Source organism: Cherax quadricarinatus, chromosome 35 (assembly GCF_038502225.1).
Source record: "Cherax quadricarinatus isolate ZL_2023a chromosome 35, ASM3850222v1, whole genome shotgun sequence".
Lineage (NCBI taxonomy): Eukaryota > Metazoa > Arthropoda > Malacostraca > Decapoda > Parastacidae > Cherax > Cherax quadricarinatus.
In genome coordinates this window covers 1,910,990-1,930,518 of record NC_091326.1, presented here as the reverse complement: position 1 = coordinate 1,930,518, position 19,529 = coordinate 1,910,990, and the positions used below count along the sequence as shown (strand labels likewise).

General features: G+C 43.0%; 1 protein-coding gene across 2 annotated transcripts in view; it reads right to left on the bottom strand.

Annotated features, from left to right (window-relative positions):
* Positions 1-11,406, bottom strand: part of raptor (regulatory associated protein of MTOR complex 1) — a 52,299-nt gene extending 40,893 nt beyond the window's left edge. For both annotated transcript variants that reach the window (XM_053785699.2, XM_053785700.2), the window contains exons 1-4: positions 11,173-11,406; positions 7,581-7,683; positions 6,350-6,591; positions 5,781-5,927 (exon numbers count right to left, since the gene is read on the bottom strand). In XM_053785699.2, the coding sequence (XP_053641674.2) occupies positions 5,781-5,927; positions 6,350-6,591; positions 7,581-7,683; positions 11,173-11,316 (636 nt within the window). In that variant the 5' untranslated portion in view covers positions 11,317-11,406. The remainder of the gene's footprint in view (positions 1-5,780; positions 5,928-6,349; positions 6,592-7,580; positions 7,684-11,172) is intronic.
* Between the last annotated feature and the right edge of the window lie 8,123 nt (positions 11,407-19,529).

Here is a 19,529-nt window from a genome sequence, read left to right as displayed (position 1 = left end):
ATTTAATCCTACCCCTCTCCCGAACACCCTAGCATTTACTTCTTTTACAACCCCATCTATAAATATATTAAACAACCATGGTGACATTACACATCCCTGTCTAAGACCTACTTTTACCGGGAAGTATTCTCCCTCTCTTCTACACACCCTAACCTGAGCCTCACTATCCTCATAAAAGCTCTTTACAGCATTTAGTAACTTACCACCTATTCCATAAACTTGCAACATCTGCCACATTGCTCCTCTATCCACTCTTATCATATGCCTTTTCTAAATCCATAAATGCAATAAAAACTTCCCTACCTTTATCTAAATACTGTTCACATATATGCTTCAATGTAAACACTTGATCTACACATCCCCTACCCACTCTGAAGCCTCCTTGCTCATCCGCAATTCTACATTCTGTCTTACCTCTAATTCTTTCAATTATAACCCTACCGTATACTTTTCCTGGTATACTCAGTAAACTTATTCCTCTATAATTTTTACAATCTCTTTTGTCCCCTTTCCCTTTATATAAAGGGACTATACATGCTCTCTGCCAATCCCTAGGTACCTTCCCCTCTTTCATACATTTATTAAACAAAAGTACCAACCACTCCAACACTATATCCCCCCCTGCTTTTAACATTTCTGTCATGATCCCATCAGTTCCAGCTGCTTTACCCCCTTTCATTCTACGTAATGCCTCACGTACCTCCACCACACTTACATTCTGCTCTTCTTCACTCCTAAAAGATGGTATACCTCCCTGGCCAGTGCATGAAATTACCACCTCCCTTTCTTCCTCAACATTTAAAAGTTCCTCAAAATATTCTCGCCATCTACCTAATACCTCCCTCTCCCCATCTACTAACTCCCCTACTCTGTTTTTAACGGACAAATCCATACTTTCCCTAGGCTTTCTTAACTTGTTTAACTCACTCCAAAATTTTTTCTTATTTTCATTAAAATTTCTTGACAGTGCCTCTCCCACTCTTTCATCTGCTCTCCTTTTGCACTCTCTCACCACTCTCTTCACCTTTCTTTTACTCTCCATATACTCTGCTCTTCTTATAACACTTCTGCTTTGTAAAAACCTCTCGTAAGCTACCTTTTTCTCTTTTATCACACCCTTTACTTCATCATTCCACCAATCACTCCTCTTTCCTCCTGCCCCCACCCTCCTATAACCACAAACTTCTGCCCCACATTCTAATACTGCATTTTTAAAACTATTCCAACCCTCTTCAACCCCCCCACTACTCATCTTTGCACTAGCCCACCTTTCTGCCAATAGTCGCTTATATCTCGCCCGAACTTCCTCCTCCCTTAGTTTATACACTTTCACCTCCCTCTTACTTGTTGTTGCCACCTTCCTCTTTTCCCATCTACCTCTTACTCTAACTGTAGCTACAACTAAATAATGATCTGATATATCAGTTGCCCCTCTATAAACATGTACATCCTGGAGCCTACCCATCAACCTTTTATCCACCAATACATAATCTAACAAACTACTTTCATTACGTGCTACATCATACCTTGTATATTTATTTATCCTCTTTTTCATAAAATATGTATTACTTATTACCAAATTTCTTTCTACACATAGCTCAATTAAAGGCTCCCCATTTACATTTACCCCTGGCACCCCAAATTTACCTACTACTCCCTCCATAACATTTTTACCCACTTTAGCATTGAAATCCCCAACCACCATTACTCTAACACTTGATTCAAAACTCCCCACACATTCACTCAACATTTCCCAGAATCTCTCTCTCTCCTCTACACTTCTCTCTTCTCCAGGTGCATACACACTTACTATAACCCACTTTTCACATCCAATCTTTATTTTACTCCACATAATCCTTGAATTTATGCATTTGTAGTCCCTCTTTTCCTGCCATAGCTTATCCTTCAACATTATTGCTACTCCTTCTTTAGCTCTAACTCTATTTGAAACCCCTGACCTAATCCCATTTATTCCTCTCCATTGAAACTCTCCCACCCCCTTCAGCTTTGTTTCACTTAAAGCCAGGACATCCAGTTTCTTCTCATTCATAACATCCACAATCATCTCTTTCTTATCATTTGCACAACATCCACGCACATTCAGACTTCCCACTTTGACAATTTTCTTCTTCTTATTCTTTTTAGTAATCTTTACAGGAAAAGGGGTTACTAGCCCATTGTTCCCGGCATTTTAGTTGACTTTTACAACACACATGGCTTACAGAGGAAAGATTCTTATTCCACTTCCCCATGGATATAAAAGGAAAAGTAATAAGACCAAGAACTATTAAGATAAAATCAAAGAAAACTCAGATGAGTGTGTATAAATAAACGTGTACATGTATGTGTAGTGTGACCTAAGTGTAAGTAGAAGTAGCAAGACATACCTGTAATCTTGCATATTTATGAGACAGACAAAAGACACTAGCAATCCTACCATCATGTAAAACAATTACAGGCTTTCATTTTACACTCACTTGGCAGGACGGTAGTACCTCCCTGGGTGGTTGCTGTCTACCAACCTACTACCTACAATGTATATGTGTATATATATTATAGAACAATAGTAATAAACAATTTTTTGTATTGTTTGTTTTTGTAAACAAGTTTTGTAAACAATATATTGATAATTATGTTTGTGTGCTTATTGTGTTGCATACAATGAGTGTATATATGTACATTGCACCTTACTTTGGTCTCATAGGCCACATAAGTTATGTGAAAAAATAAAACAGTGAAAAAAACAAAAAACCTTCAAATACAAGGAAACTAAAGTTTACCGGGTGAACGGCGTTGCCGCTGTTGCCATACGCGGCTCATTTCCTGCAAACTTCACGGCTCTATATCTCGGTAAGTACTGATGGCAAAAAAATTTTTTTGGACTAAAACACTCAGAAAAATAATCTTAACATTTTCATAAGAAAAAATAATTTTTTTTTTTCGAATATTTGGCGACATAGAATGACAGTTTCAGAGAGGGGCCTGAAACAGTCAAAGGGTTAATACAGCAACCCTTGGAGCATTGTAAACAAATTTAGCCCATAGATTATGTTAAAAATATGAATCAAACATAGAGAAAAATATTAAACACTGAAATATTAACAATTAGACATTAAACAAATTAGAGGTAAGACAGAGAGCAAGATCACAGATGAACAAGGAGGCTCTACAATGGGTAGGGAATGGGTAGAACAAGTGTTTACATTGAAGCATGTAAGTGAACAATATTTAGATAAAGGTAGGGAAGTTTTCATTGCATTTATGGATTTAAAAAAGGCATATGATAGGGCAGATAGGGAAGCATTGCAGCAGATGTTGCAAGTGTATGGAATAGGTAGTAAGTTACCAAATGCTGTAAAGAGTTTTTATGAGGATAGTGAGGCTCAGGTTAGGGTGTGTAGGAGAGGGAGATTACTTCCCAGTAAATGTAGGCCTTAGATAGGGATGTGTAATAACACCATGGTTAACATACTTATAGATGGGGTTGTAAAAGAAGTGAATGCTAGGGTGTTGGGAGAGGGGTAGGATTAAATTATGGGGAATCAAACACAAAATGAGAGCTAACACAATTACTTTTTGCTGATGATACTGTGCTCTTGGGAGATTCTAAAGAGAAGTTGCAAAGGTTAGTGGATGAGTTTAGGAGGGTGTGTAAAGGAAGATAAGATAAGATAAGGTGAATGAAGGTATCAAAGAAGTTAGGTAAAGAAAAAATGGATATCACACTGGAGGGAGGACTTATGGAAGAAGTGAATGTGTTCTGATATTTCAGAGTAAACTTGTCAGCGGATGGGTGTATGAAGGACAAGGTAAATCATAGAACTGATGAAGAAAAAAAGGTGGGTGGTGCACTGAGGAATCTGTGGAGACAAAGAATGTTATCCATGGAGGCAAAGGGAATGTATGAGAGTATAGTGGTACCAACATTCTTATATGAGTGTGAAGCATGTGTTGTGAATGCTGCAATGAAGAGGAGGTTGGAGGCAGTGGAGATGTCATGTTTAAGGGCAATGTGTTTATCTGGAGTTTACCTGGAGAAAGTTCCGGGGGTCAACGCCCCCGCAGCCCGGTCTGTGACCAGGCCTCTTGGTGGATCAGAGCCTGATCAACCAGGCTGTTACTGCTGGCTGCACGCAATCCAATGTATGAGCCACAGCCCGGCTGGTCAGGTACCGACTTTAGGTGCTTGTCCAGTGCCTGCTTGATGTGGTGTAAATATTTTGCAGAGAATTTGTAGTGTGGAAATCAGGAGGTGTGAAGTTAGTAAAACTATTATTCAGATGGATGAGGAGGGCATGTTGAGGTGGTTTGGTCATTTAGAGAGGTTGGAGCAAAATAGGATGACTTGGAGGATGTATAACTCTCTAGTGGAGGGGAGGAGGGGTAGGGGTTGTCCTAGGATAGGATACAGGGAGGGGGGTTTGGACATACAGCAAGCATGTGTGAGTGTGTTAGATAGGAGCTGTTGGAGTGTCAGCAGGGTAATATTTTGTGAAGGGATTCAGGAAAATTGGTTAGCCAGACTTGAGTCCTGGAGGTGGGAAGTATAATGCCTGCATTTTAAAAGAGGGGTCTGGGATATTTTCTGTTTGGAGTGACAGAACCTTCAAAACTAGGGAGGCCAAGCCCATGATGACACTCTTCAGGTCACTTGTTCTATCTAGGCTGGAATATTGCTGCAAACTAACAGCACCTTTCAAGGCAGGTGAAATTGCTGACCTAGAAAATGTACAGAGAACCTTCACGGCGCGCATAACGGAGATAAAACACCTCAATTACTGGGAGCGCTTGAGGTTCCTAAACCTGTATTCCCTGGAACGCAGGCGGGAGAGATACATGATTATATACACCTGGAAAATCCTAGAGGGACTAGTACCGAACTTGCACATGAAAATCACTCACTACGAAAGCAAAAGACTTGGCAGACGATGCAACATCCCCCCAATGAAAAGCAGGGGTGTCACTAGCACGTTAAGAGACCATACAATAAGTGTCAGGGGCCCGAGACTGTTCAACTGCCTCCCAGCATACATAAGGGGGATTACCAACAGACCCCTGGCAGTCTTCAAGCTGGCACTGGACAAGCACCTAAAGTCGGTTCCTGACCAGCCGGGCTGTGGCTCGTACGTTGGTTTGCGTGCAGCCAGCAGCAACAGCCTGGTTGATCAGGCTCTGATCCACCAGGAGGCCTGGTCACAGACCAGGCCGCGGGGGCGTTGACCCCCGGAACTCTCTCCAGGTAAACTCCAGGTAAACATCTGAACTGTCATATCTGCACACCTCTGCAAAAACAGTGATTATGCGTGAATGATGGTTAAAGTGCTGAATGATGGTGAAAGTGTTTCTTTCTTTTCTGGGTCACCCTGCCTCGGTGGGAGACAACCACCGTGAAAAAAAAAAAAGATAACAGAGGGAGATGCAGCTCTAAAATGCAGTAGTACGAGAATGTATAACACATAACAGAAATACGGAACAAAATTCGCTTGGTCAATTAATTTGTAGACAACAGATAAAGTCTGGTGGGTAAAGAATTAATGGTAATTGTTAAAAGACGGGAAAACAACTGCCTTTCTGCTGATAGAATCACCACTACCAACCACCCACTTCTCCTATTAGTCCACTAACTCAAAGGTTCACTCTATATGCAAACAGAATAACAATATATGATAGAGAATAAGGGTACAAAAAAAAATTTAAGCATTAATTGAAAAATAAAAGGTAATAAAACACAGACAAAGCAAGAGATAATTATTACTGAACAGTTTTATGAAAATGCTTACTCTCCATTCTTCCTCGTGTTGCTCTGCAAACTGCTCAAATAGTTTTACAATAACAGCAGCATTTGAACAGTCATAAACATATATGGAAGGTGCGCCCATCCATGTCTGTAGTTCATAAATGGATAGTGGTATATACTGGGTATAACTCTGAAAATTTAGAGAAAGATTAATCATACAAAACAGTAAATAACAATATACGTACATATAGTGTACATGTTAGGTTCAAATGACACTCGTAAGAAAGAATGACCAGACAGGAATCCGATTTCAATGTGGAATGGTAATATGTACATTCTGAACAAAATTCTATTGTTAGTTTTGAATTCAGATAGTGTGTGCCAATTAAAAAAAAAATGGGCATCTTAAAAATACTAGTGCATAACTAAAGTTATCTGTAATATGACCTTCAGCAAAAATATTGTAATTTAAAGTCAAAGCAACAGCATGACTACATATTAACCCATTTCTCTTTGCCTTATGAAAGACATCTTAGTATACAGCAAGAACTGTGGGTCAAAATACAATTTACTTAATTTACTGATATATACTTTTGTCAGAACACAACATACCTTATTGAAAACCCATATTTCACCATTTGTTGTTGGCTTGGGTACCCCATGACCATTGTAGTGGAAGAGTACTCGTTCTTCCTTTGCATTTCTCCTTAAGGACATACATAACTTCTTAACATCATCAACTGTGGGGTCAAGGGATTGTTTGTAGCGAGCTCGAGGCTGCCAGCGCTCATACGATTTCTGGAGGCTGTTTCCAATGGCTTCAATAGCCTTTGCAGGTGGCATGGACAGTGGATCTGCAGAGAATTCAATAGATTTTGATACATATATACATACTGTTTATCACATCTGCCATGCATATACTTCTTCACCTTTCAACACACCGACCGTATCCCACTGAGGCAGGGTGGTCCAAAAAGAAAAATGAAAGTTTCTCTTTATAAATTTAGTAATGTATACAGGAGAAGGGGTTACTAGCCCCTTGCTCCTGGCATTTTAGTCGCCTCTTACGACACGCATGGTTTATGGAGGAAGAATTCTGTTCCACCTTCCTGGAGATAAGAGGAAATAAACAAGAACAAGAACCAGTAAGAAAAAAGAAAACCCAGAGGGGTGTGTATATATATGCTGGTACATGCATGTGTAGTGTGACCTAAGTGTAAGTAGCAGTAGCAAGATGTACCTGAAATCTTACATGTTTCTGAGACAGAAAAAAAGACACCAGCAATCCTACCTTCATGTAAAACAATTACAGGCTTCCATTTTACACTTACTTGGTAGGACGGTAGTACCTCCCCAGGCAGTTGCTGTCTACCAACCTACTATCTATCCCATACATATACCTGTGTTATATATATGCTAATGGTTACTCTACAGCATTATTTAAAATTTTAGAAAATTTCATGCATTACATACAGTATTACAAAACAGCTGTTTTTTTTATTACAGTGCAGTTGATTTTATATATTAAAGTAGTAATATACCAGCAAAAAAATATTGTACAGAATAGGCTTTTCTTTCTCAATCAAGCAATCAATATATTTTACACATCCTTTGAATCCAAAGATGAGGAACAGGACAATACTCGATTATTCTTTCATGTAGTCTATGACTTACCTCAACTCTCATAAACTTATCTGCCAATACATTCCCGTTCAAGTACTGTACAGTACAGGATCTCCGCTCTTCCACTAGCCAAGTTTTAATTACTGATGTTCTACTTATTTGTATTTACTAAACTAACAACGGAAACTTAATTAAGGTGTAATGGAGTATAAAAGCTCACCTATCCAAGACTCCAAACGTGCACATGGCTGTGTTTTAACAATGTCAGGAGGATCCACTGGTATGTTGAGGCACAACACCAGAGCCACACTCACTGTCTTCATCTAAAAGGAAATAAAGCCAAGTTGTACTTAGTATTCTATTATTATAGGTACTTTTTACTTGTGCTGAGTAATTCTCTTCTTGCACATGAAAACAGCAATAAGACACAAAGAATTACAGCACTGGAAAGGTCTCAAAAATAAGAAAACTTTAAGATTTGTGAAATCATAAAGAAATTTCAGAGCCAGTTAAAAATATAGTCAATTAAAAGATACCATATCTCAAAATGAATAATGAAATACAGTACAAGATACTAAAATTTGAGGCGAAATCATGGGATGAGCATGTTAGTAAGTTTATTCAGGTACAGGTACACATAAATACAGTTACATAAATTATCATATATAGCAGCATATGTGTAGATTACCTAGGACGGGTGGGCAACCTTTTTAAGTGTGCATGCCAAAGTCGGCCATATCTCTGATACAAAATCTCTGGAAACACATGGGAACTATTTCCCGGCTTTTCTTGGAATGGATAAGTGATAAATGTCGCATTTTTTTGTGTTTTTAAGACGAGACCAGAGGTTAGCGTGCCGGAAAGAAGTCGTTGGCGTGTCAGGTTTGGCACGCGTGCTAAAGGTTGTCCACCCCTGACCTAGGATAACCCCCCAAAAAAAAAAGATAAATTTACTTATTTCCATTGGGGTCCTTGTAATAACTTATCATTTAAACCTTAGAAGTTATAATAGGTAAGTAACTCAACTAGGTGAAGAGGAGTTGCAATAAAAGGAGATATACTAGGAATAAGGTAAACTGGGTTATTTACATTAACATTAAAGAGAGGATCAGATCACAGTAATAGGTACATGTATGTTAGCTATACAAGAAATCATTCTCCTCCCTTTCTGTAGCTACATTCATTAGGTACCTTTTGGCTCTCTTCTTGAACTGGCTCATGCTATGACTGGCTTTGACATGTGCAGGTAGTTCATTCCACTCCTTTACTGTTGTACAATAAAATGTGTTTGAAGCCTGACCACTGACTGTAGGTACTATAAAGTTGTGTTCCCTTACCCTTGTACTATACTTGCATCGGTTCCCAGCCTTGATAAACTTAGCAGCAAGATATTCTGGACACTGAGTAATTTTATAAACATGATTTAACTTCAGTTGTTTTACTCTGTCTTCAACATTCAGCATATCCAGTTGTTGTAATTCATCCTGGCCTACATGCTCTCTTGGTCCCAGGTCCAGGATGAATCTCACCATTTTGTTCTGGGTGATTTGTAGTCTATCTTTCAGCTTTTTTGTTAAGGCAGAGTACCATGAAGAGAAAGAGTAATCTATATGGCATTGTATAAAGAGATAGACATAGGATCCTGTGAGCCTAAGTAGGTAGACACTGTGCCTGTCTGTTAAGGCTGAATGTTTTCAGTGATTATCATCACTGTAAAGTAACAACCACAAAAATAATTAATTAAATACTGAATCTTATGACAGTACATACATTAGATATCTCAGTAATTAAAACAGTTGCCCTTTCATATGACTATTGTTGTAATATAATTATTATTATTATTATTATCATCATCACTATTATTCTTGGAGGAAAGCTCAAAATCTAGAGAAGTCATACAGTGCTTAAAGCAAACCTTAAAAAAAATCCTTTCCATTCAACACAACCGATTATTTAATCAATATTCTTCTTATTTCTCTTGTGTCACTTGATTTTGCAAGGTGTAAATCTTAAACACTGTACAAACATTACACTGCTTGAAATACAATGATTGGCTACAGTGAAGACATAATTTATAACTACATTATAGGTGGACAGTGTAGGTTAGAGCAGGTAAGATTCATCAGGAAACAGGATACCTGGAGTTTACCTGGAGAGAGTTCCGGGGGTCAACTCCCCCGCAGCCCGGTCTGTGATCAGGCCTCATGGTGGATCAGAGCCTGATCAACCAGGCTGTTACTGCTGGCTGCACGCAATCCAACGCACGAGCCACAGCCCGGCTGGTCAGGTACCAACTTTAGGTGCTTGTCCAGTGCCTGCTTGAAGACAGCCAGGGGTCTATTAGTAATCCCCCTTATGTATGCTGGAAGGCAGACGAACAGTCTCGGGCCCCTGACACTTATTGTATTGTCTCTTAACGTGCTAGTGACACCCCTGCTTTTCATTGGGGGGATGTTGCATCGTCCGCAGAGTCTTTTGCTTTCATTGTGAGTGATTTTCGTGTGCAAGTTCAGTACTAGTCCCTCTAGGAATTTCCAGGTGTATATAATCATGTATCTCTCCTGCCTGCGTTCCAGGGAATCCAGGTTCAGAACTTCAAGCGCTCCCAGTAATTGAGGTGTTTTATCTCCGTTATGCGTGCCATGAAGGTTCTCTGTACATTTTCTAGGTCAGCAATTTCACCTGCCTTGAAAGGTGCTGTTAGTGTGCAGCAATATTCCAGCCTAGATAGAACAAGTGACCTGAAGAGTGTTATTATGGGCTTGGCATCCCTAGTTTTGAAGGTTTCATTATCCATCCTGTCATTTTTCTAGCAGATGGGATTGATACAATGTTAGGGTCCTTGAAGGTGAGATCCTCCAACATGATCACTCCCAGGTCTTTGACGTTGGTTTTTCGCTTTATTTCGTGGCCGGAATTTGTTTTGTACTCTGATGAAGTTTTAATTTCCTCATGTTTACCATATCGGAGTAATTGAAATTTCTCATCGTTGACCCTCATATTGTTTTCTGCAGCCCATTGAAAGATTTGGTTGATGTCTGCCTGGAGCCTTGCAGTGTCTGCAATGGAAGACACTGTCATGCAGATTCGGGTGTCATCTGTAAAGGAAGACACGGTGCTGTGGCTGACATCCTTGTCTATGTCGGATATGAGGATGAGAAACAAGATAGGATAAGTACTTCCTGATGTGGGTTTTAGTCAAATGATGACCCTCAGCTGGAGCTTTTGGTCATCTGGCCAAGGCTTTCTACCGGCTTACCCCTCCACCCTTTTAATAATTAAATTTATAATTATGAGTCAAGGTAGTATCTAATTATAAAATAAGTATTCTTCTAGTGAGAAGTGACTTAAAATCTGTATAATGAAAGGCACAGAATACTTGATAAAAAGCAATTACAATAAATAAGTTTATTTAGGTCCAGGCATACATAAATAATTACACAAATTATCATACATAGTAACATATGCAGCACAACCACTGTGAAAGATAGTGAACTTCCGAAGTTCACCATTTCTTCACAGTGTGTTGTTCTGCATATTGTGATATCACCTGTTTACTGTGATGTTATTGCATAATAACATATATATATAAACTACCCAGCATAACCCAAAAAAAAAGGGTAGGCAAAGTAACTTATATCCATTACAATCATGAATGATACGAGATACACACCTAATTCCCCATATCTCGCAAGTTACAACCAAAGACACATCACCACAAGATGCAAAAATGACGATAAAACAAGCTGACAAACCCCAAAACCAAAATTAAACCACGAAAAAGGACAGATATATAGCGTAAGTCTACTTACTCTTTCCTTGAGCCTCCATGAATGAGCTGCTGTGTTGGGTGCTGTGATACTCTCTAAATGACGAGCTTCTGTCAGCACAGTAACAGCTTCCTCTTCTTCCTCCTCCTCCCCAGCAAGCCGGGAAACCTCCGTACCTTCCACCATAATGAATAAACCCCCAGGGAAGGCTCAATACTCCATTGTTATGCAAGTAATGTGAGGCAGCAGCAGCAGGAGTCGTGGTCGAGCTGGTCAGTGTTTACATGCTGATGATCCCGGGGACTACCACACTATATTATCTTAATATTAAGTAACTTAGTAAGTAAGTAAAGTAATTGAGTACTTAACTAAATAAATAAGTAATTATGTAAGTAAGTAAAGCAAGTAAGTAAAGCAAGCAAGTTAGTAAAGCAAGAAAGTAAAGCAATCGAGTTAGTAAGTAAAGCAAGTAAGTCAGTAGAGCAAGTAAGTAAAGTAAGCTTATTTAGATACAGGTACACATAATTAAAGTTATACATATATATATAGGTGGCTATAATTACCATACATAGTAACGTATTTGTAAATTACTCAGCAGGATAACCCAAAAAAAGTCAGACACGGGGACTTATTTCCATTGTGGTCTCTGTAATATCTTATTTAAAACCAAGCTGTAAAATACGGTAGAAATCAGGCATGGTTATAGCCTCCTCTTCCTTGGATCGAACTTATATGCTTCCCGTTCCTCCAGGAGCTGTATAATCCCTGCGGATTTGGTGTTTTCCATGATTATACAAATAAAAATCAATGTTTCTAGAGTACTATGTTTGCTATATTCTTATTTTATGTTTAAATTAACATCCCTCAGCTTGATAAATTACAAACATGTGCAACACTTGGGTATTTTTCTTGTGGCAACGTTTCTCCACACACTGGCTTCAACAGTCAGTTTGTTCAAGACTGAGGGACTGATAAGATAAGATTTCGTTCGGATTTTTAACCCCGGAGGGTTAACCACCCAGGATAACCCAAGAAAGTCAGTGGGTCATCGAGGACTGTCTAACTTATTTCCATTGGGGTCCTTAATCTTGTCCCCCAGGATGCGACCCACACCAGTCAACTAACACCCAGGTACCTATTTGCTGCTAGGTGAACAGGACAATAGGTGTAAGGAAATGTGTCGAAATGTTTCCACAAGCCGGGAATCGAACCCGGGCCATCAGTGTGTGAAGCGGGAGCTTTAGCCACCAGGCCACCGGGCCACACATTGACTCCAGGCTGAGGGACTGATTATATCGACTACAGGCTGAGGGACTGATTACATCGACTCCAGGCTGAGGGACTGATTACATCGACTCCAGGCTGAGGGATTGATTACATCGACTCTAGGCTGAGGGACTGATTACATCAACTCCAGGCTGAGGGACTGATTACATCTACTCCAGGCTGAGGGACTGATTACATCGACTCCAGGCTGAGGGACTGATTACATCGACTCCAGGCTGAGGGACTGGTTACATCGACTCCAGGCTGAGGGACTGATTATATCGACTCCAGGCTGAGGGACTGCTTACATCGACTCCAGGCTGAGGGACTGATTACATCGACTCCAGGCTGAGGAACTGATTACATCGGCTCCAGGCTGAGGGACTGATTACATCGACTCCAGGCTGAGGGACTGATTACATCGACTCCAGGCTGAGGGACTGATTACATCGATTCCAGGCTGAGGGACTGATTACATCGACTCCAGGCTGAGGGACTGATTACATCGACTCCAGGCTGAGGGACTGATTACATCGACTCCAGGCTGAGGGACTGATTATATCGACTCCAGGCCGAGGGACTGATTACATCGACTCCAGGCTGAGGGACTGATTACATCGACTCCAGGCTGAGGGACTGATTACATCGACTCCAGGCTGAGGGACTGATTACATCGACTCCAGGCTGAGGGACTGATTACATCGATTCCAGGCTGAGGGACTGATTACATCAACTCCAGGCTGAGGGACTGATTACATCGACTCCAGGCTGAGGGACTGATTACATCGACTCCAGGCTGAGGGACTGATTACATCGACTTCAGGCTGAGGGACTGATTACATCGACTCCAGGCTGAGGGACTGATTACATCGACTCCAGGCTGAGGGACTGATTACATCGACTCCAGGCTGAGGGACTGATTACATCGACTCCAGGCTGAGGGACTGATTACATCGACTCCAGGCTGAGGGACTGATTACATCGACTCCAGGCTGAGGGACTGATTACATCGACTCCAGGCTGAGGGACTGATTACCTCGACTCCAGGCTGAGGGACTGATTACATCGACTCCAGGCTGAGGGACTGATTACATCGATTCCAGGCTGAGGGACTGATTACATCGACTCCAGGCTGAGGGACTGATTACATCGACTCCAGGCTGAGGGACTGATTACATCGACTCCAGGCTGAGGGACTGATTACATCGACTCCAGGCTGAGGGACTGATTACATCGACTCCAGGCTGAGAGACTGATTACATCGACTCCAGGCTGAGGGACTGATTACATCGACTCCAGGCTGAGGGACTGATTACATCGACTCAAGGCTGAGGGACTGATTACATCGACTCAAGGCTGAGGGACTGATTACATCGACTCCAGGCTGAGGGACTAATTACATCAACTCCAGGCTGAGGGACTGATTACATCGACTCCAGGCTGAGGGACTGATTACATCAACTCCAGGCTGAGGGACTGATTACATCGACTTCAGGCTGAGGGACTGATTACATCGACTCCAGGCTGAGGGACTGATTACATCGACTCCAGGCTGAGGGACTGATTACATCGACTCCAGGCTGAGGGACAGATTACATCTACTCCAGGCTGAGGGACTGATTACATCGACTCCAGGCTGAGGGACTGATTACATCGACTCCAGGCTGAGGGACTGATTACATCGACTCCAGGCTGAGGGACTGATTACATCGACTCCAGGCTGAGGGACTGATTACATCAACTCCAGGCTGAGGGCCTGATTACATCGACTCCAGGCTGAGGGACTGATTACATCAACTCCAGGCTGAGGGACTGATTACATCGACTCCAGGCTGAGGGACTAATTACATCGACTCCAGGCTGAGGGACTGATTACATCAACTCCAGGCTGAGGGACTGATTACATCGAATCCAGGCTGAGGGACTGATTACATCGACTCCAGGCTGAGGGACTGATTACATCGACTCCAGGCTGAGGGACTGATTACATCGACTCCAGGCTGAGGGACTGATTACATCGATTCCAGGCTGAGGGACTGATTACATCGACTCCAGGCTGAGGGACTGATTACATCGACTCCAGGCTGAGGGAGTGATTACATCCACTCCAGGCTGAGGGACTGATTATATCGACTCCAGGCTGAGGGACTGATTACATCGACTCCAGGCTGAGGGACTGATTACATCGACTCCAGGCTGAGGGACTGATTACATCAACTCCAGGCTGAGGGACTGATTACATCGACTCCAGGCTGAGGGACTGATTGCATCGACTCCAGGCTGAGGGACTGATTACATCGACTTCAGGCTGAGGGACTGATTACATCGACTCCAGGCTGAGGGACTGATTACATCGACTCCAGGCTGAGGGACTGATTACATCGACTCCAGGCTGAGGGACTGATTACATCGACTCCAGGCTGAGGGACTGATTACATCGACTCCTGGAGTTTACCTGGAGAGAGTTCCGGGGGTCAACGCCCCGCGGCCCGGTCTGAGACCAGGCCTCCTGGTGGATCAGAGCCTGATCAACCAGGCTGTTGCTGCTGGCTGCACGCAAACCAACATACGAGCCACAGCCCGGCTGATCCGGAACTGACTTTAGGTGCTTGTCCAGTGCCAGCTTGAAGACTGCCAGGGGTCTGTTGGTAATCCCCCTTATGTGTGCTGGGAGGCAGTTGAACAGTCTCGGGCCCCTGACACTTATTGTATGGTCTCTTAACGTGCTAGTGACACCCCTGCTTTTCATTGGGGGGATGGTGCATCGTCTGCCAAGTCTTTTGCTTTCGTAGTGGGTGATTTTCGTGTGCAAGTTCGGTACTAGTCCCTCTAGGATTTTCCAGGTGTATATAATCATGTATCTCTCCCTCCTGCGTTCCAGGGAATACAGGTTTAGGAACCTCAAGCGCTCCCAATAATTGAGGTGTTTTATCTCCGTTATGCGCGCCGTGAAAGTTCTCTGTACATTTTCTAGGTCGGCAATTTCACCTGCCTTGAAAGGTGCTGTTAGTGTGCAGCAATATTCCAGCCTAGATAGAACAAGTGACCTGAAGAGTGTCATCATGGGCTTGGCCTCCCTAGTTTTGAAGGTTCTCATTATCCATCCTGTCATTTTTCTAGCAGATGCGATTGATACAATGTTATGGTCCTTGAAGGTGAGATCCTCCGACATGATCACTCCCAGGTCTTTGACGTTGGTGTTTCGCTCTATTTTGTGGCCAGAATTTGTTTTGTACTCTGATGAAGATTTAATTTCCTCATGTTTACCATATCTGAGTAATTGAAATTTCTCATCGTTGAACTTCATATTGTTTTCTGCAGCCCACTGAAAGATTTGGTTGATGTCTGCCTGGAGCTTTGCAGTGTCTGCAATGGAAGACACTGTCATGCAGATTCGGGTGTCATCTGCAAAGGAAGACACGGTGCTGTGGCTGACATCCTTGTCTATGTCGGATATAAGGATGAGGAACAAGATGGGAGCGAGTACTGTGCCTTGTGGAACAGAGCTTTTCACCGTAGCTGCCTCGGACTTTACTCTGTTGACGACTACTCTCTGTGTTCTGTTAGTGAGGAAATTATAGATCCATCGACCGACTTTTCCTGTTATTGCTTTAGCACGCATTTTGTGCGCTATTACGCCATGGTCACACTTGTCGAAGGCTTTTGCAAAGTCTGTATATATTACATCTGCATTCTTTTTGTCTTCTAGTGCATTTAGGACCTTGTCGTAGTGGTCCAATAGCTGAGACAGACAGGAGCGACCTGTTCTAAACCCATGTTGCCCTGGGTTGTGTAACTGATGGGTTTCTAGATGCGTGGTGATCTTGCTTCTTAGGACCCTTTCAAAGATTTTTATGATATGGGATGTTAGTGCTATTGGTCTGTAGTTCTTTGCTGTTGCTTTACTGCCCCCTTTGTGGAGTGGGGCTATGTCTGTTGTTTTTAGTAACTGTGGGACGACCCCCGTGTCCATGCTCCCTCTCCATAGGATGGAAAAGGCTCGTGATAGGGGCTTCTTGCAGTTCTTGATGAACACAGAGTTCCATGAGTCTGGCCCTGGGGCAGAGTGCATGGGCATGTCATTTATCGCCTGTTCGAAGTCATTTGGCGTCAGGATAACATCGGATAGGCTTGTGTTAATCAAATTTTGTGGCTCTCTCATAAAAAATTCATTTTGATCTTCGACTCTCAGTCTGGTTAGCGGCTTGCTAAAAACTGAGTCATATTGGGACTTGAGTAGCTCACTCATTTCCTTGTTGTCATCTGTGTAGGACCCATCTTGTTTAAGGAGGGGCCCAATACTGGACGTTGTTCTCGATTTTGATTTGGCATAGGAGAAGAAATACTTTGGGTTTCTTTCGATTTCATTTATGGCTTTTAGTTCTTCCCGCGATTCCTGACTCCTAAAGGATTCTTTTAGCTTAAGTTCGATGCTTGCTATTTCTCTGACCAGTGTCTCCCTACGCATTTCAGATATATTGACCTCTTTTAGCCGCTCTGTTATTCTTTTCCGTCGCCTGTAAAGGGAGCGCCTGTCTCTTTCTGTTTTACATCTACTCCTCCTTTTTCTTAGAGGAATAAGCCTTGTGCATACATCGAGTGCTACCGAGTTAATCTGTTCTAGGCATAAGTTGGGGTCTGTGTTGCTTAGTATATCTTCCCAGCTTATATCGGTTAGGACTTGGTTTACTTGGTCCCACTTTATGTTTTTGTTATTGAAGTTGAATTTGGTGAATGCTCCCTCGTGACTAATCTCATTATGTCGGTCTGGGGCTCCGCGCATACATGACTGAACCTCAATTATGTTGTGATCTGAGTATATTGTTTTTGATATGGTGATATTTCTTATCAGATCATCATTGTTAGTAAAGATGAGGTCTAGTGTATTCTCCAGTCTAGTAGGCTCTATTATTTGCTGGTTTAAATTGAATTTTGTGCAGAGATTTAAAAGCTCGCGTGAGTGTGAGTTTTCATCAGAGCTGCCTCCTGGTGTTATTACTGCAACAATATTATTTGCTATATTCCTCCATTTTAGGTGCCTTAAGTTGAAATCCCCCAGGAGCAAGATGTTGGGTGCAGGAGCTGGAAGGTTTTCCAGACAGTGGTCAATTTTTAACAGCTGTTCCTGGAATTGCTGGGATGTTGCATCCGGAGGCTTGTAGACTATCACAATGACTAGGTTTTGGTTCTCGACCTTTACTGCTAAAACTTCCACTACATCATTTGAGGCATTTAGCAGTTCTGTGCAAACAAGTGACTCTGCAATGTACAGGCCAACCCCCCCCTTTTGCCTGTTCACTCTGTCACATCTGTATTGGTTGTAACCTGGGATCCATATTTCGTTGTCCAAGTGATCCTTTATGTGGGTCTCAGGGACTGATTACATCGACTCCAGGCTGAGGAACTGATTACATCGACTCCAGGCTGAGGGACTGATTACATCGACTCCAGGCTGAGGGACTGATTACATCGACTCCAGGCTGAGGGACTGATTACATCGATTCCAGGCTGAGGGACTGATTACATCGACTCCAGGCTGAGGGACTGATTACATCGACTCCAGGCTGAGGGACTGATTACATCAACTCCAGGCTGAGGGACTGATTACATCGACTCCAGGCTGAGAGACTGATTACATCGACTCCAGGCTGAGGGACTGATTACATCGACTCCAGGCTGAGGGACTGATTACATCGACTCCAGGCTGAGGGACTGATTACATCGACTCCAGGCTGAGGGACTGATTACATCAACTCCAGGCTGAGGGACTAATTACATCGACTCCAGGCTGAGGGACTGATTACATCGACTCCAGGCTGAGGGACTGATTACATCAACTCCAGGCTGAGGGACTGATTACATCGACTTCAGGCTGAGGGACTGATTACATCGACTCCAATCTAAGGGACTGATTACATCGACTCCAGGCTGAGGGACTGATTACATCGACTCCAGGCTGAGGGACTGATTACATCGACTCCAGGCTGAGGGACTGATTACATCGACTCCAGGCTGAGGGACTGATTACATCGACTCCAGGCTGAGGGACTGATTACATCGACTCCAGGCTGAGGGACTGATTACATCAACTCCAGGCTGAGGGACTGATTACATCGACTCCAGGCTGAGGGACTGATTACATCAACTCCAGGCTGAGGGACTGATTACATCGACTCCAGGCTGAGGGACTGATTACATCGACTCCAGGCTGAGGGACTGATTACATCAACTCCAGGCTGAGGGATTGATTACATCGACTCCAGGCTGAGGGACTGATTACATCGACTCCAGGCTGAGGGACTGATTACATCGACTCCAGGCTGAGGGACTGATTACATCGACTCCAGGCTGAGGGACTGGTTACATCGACTCCAGGCTGAGGGACTGATTACATCAACTCCAGGCTGAGGGACTGATTACATCGACTCCAGGCTGAGGGACTGATTACATCGACTCCAGGCTGAGGGACTGATTACATCGACTCCAGGCTGAGGGACTGATTACATCGACTCCAGGCTGAGGGACTGATTACATCGATTCCAGGCTGAGGGACTGATTACATCGACTCCAGGCTGAGGGACTGATTACATCAACTCCAGGCTGAGGGACTGATTACATCGACTCCAGGCTGAGGGACTGATTACATCGACTCCAGGCTGAGGGACTGATTACATTGACTCCAGGCTGAGGGACTGATTACATAGACTCCAGGCTGAGGGACTGATTACATAGACTCCAGGCTGAGGGACTGATTACATCAATTCCAGGCTGAGGGACTGATTGCATCGACTCCAGGCTGAGGGACTGATTGCATCGACTCCAGGCTGAGGGACTGATTATATCAACTCCAGGCTGAGGGACTGATTACATCGACTCCAGGCTGAGGGACTGATTACATCAACTCCAGGCTGAGGGACTGATTACATCGACTCCAGGCTGAGGGACTGATTACATCGACTCCAGGCTGAGGGACTGATTACATCGACTCCAGGCTGAGGGACTGATTACATCGATTCCAGGCTGAGGGACTGATTACATCGACTCCAGGCTGAGGGACTGATTACATCGATTCCAGGCTGAGGGACTGATTACATCGACTCCAGGCTGAGGGACTGATTACGTCGACTCCAGGC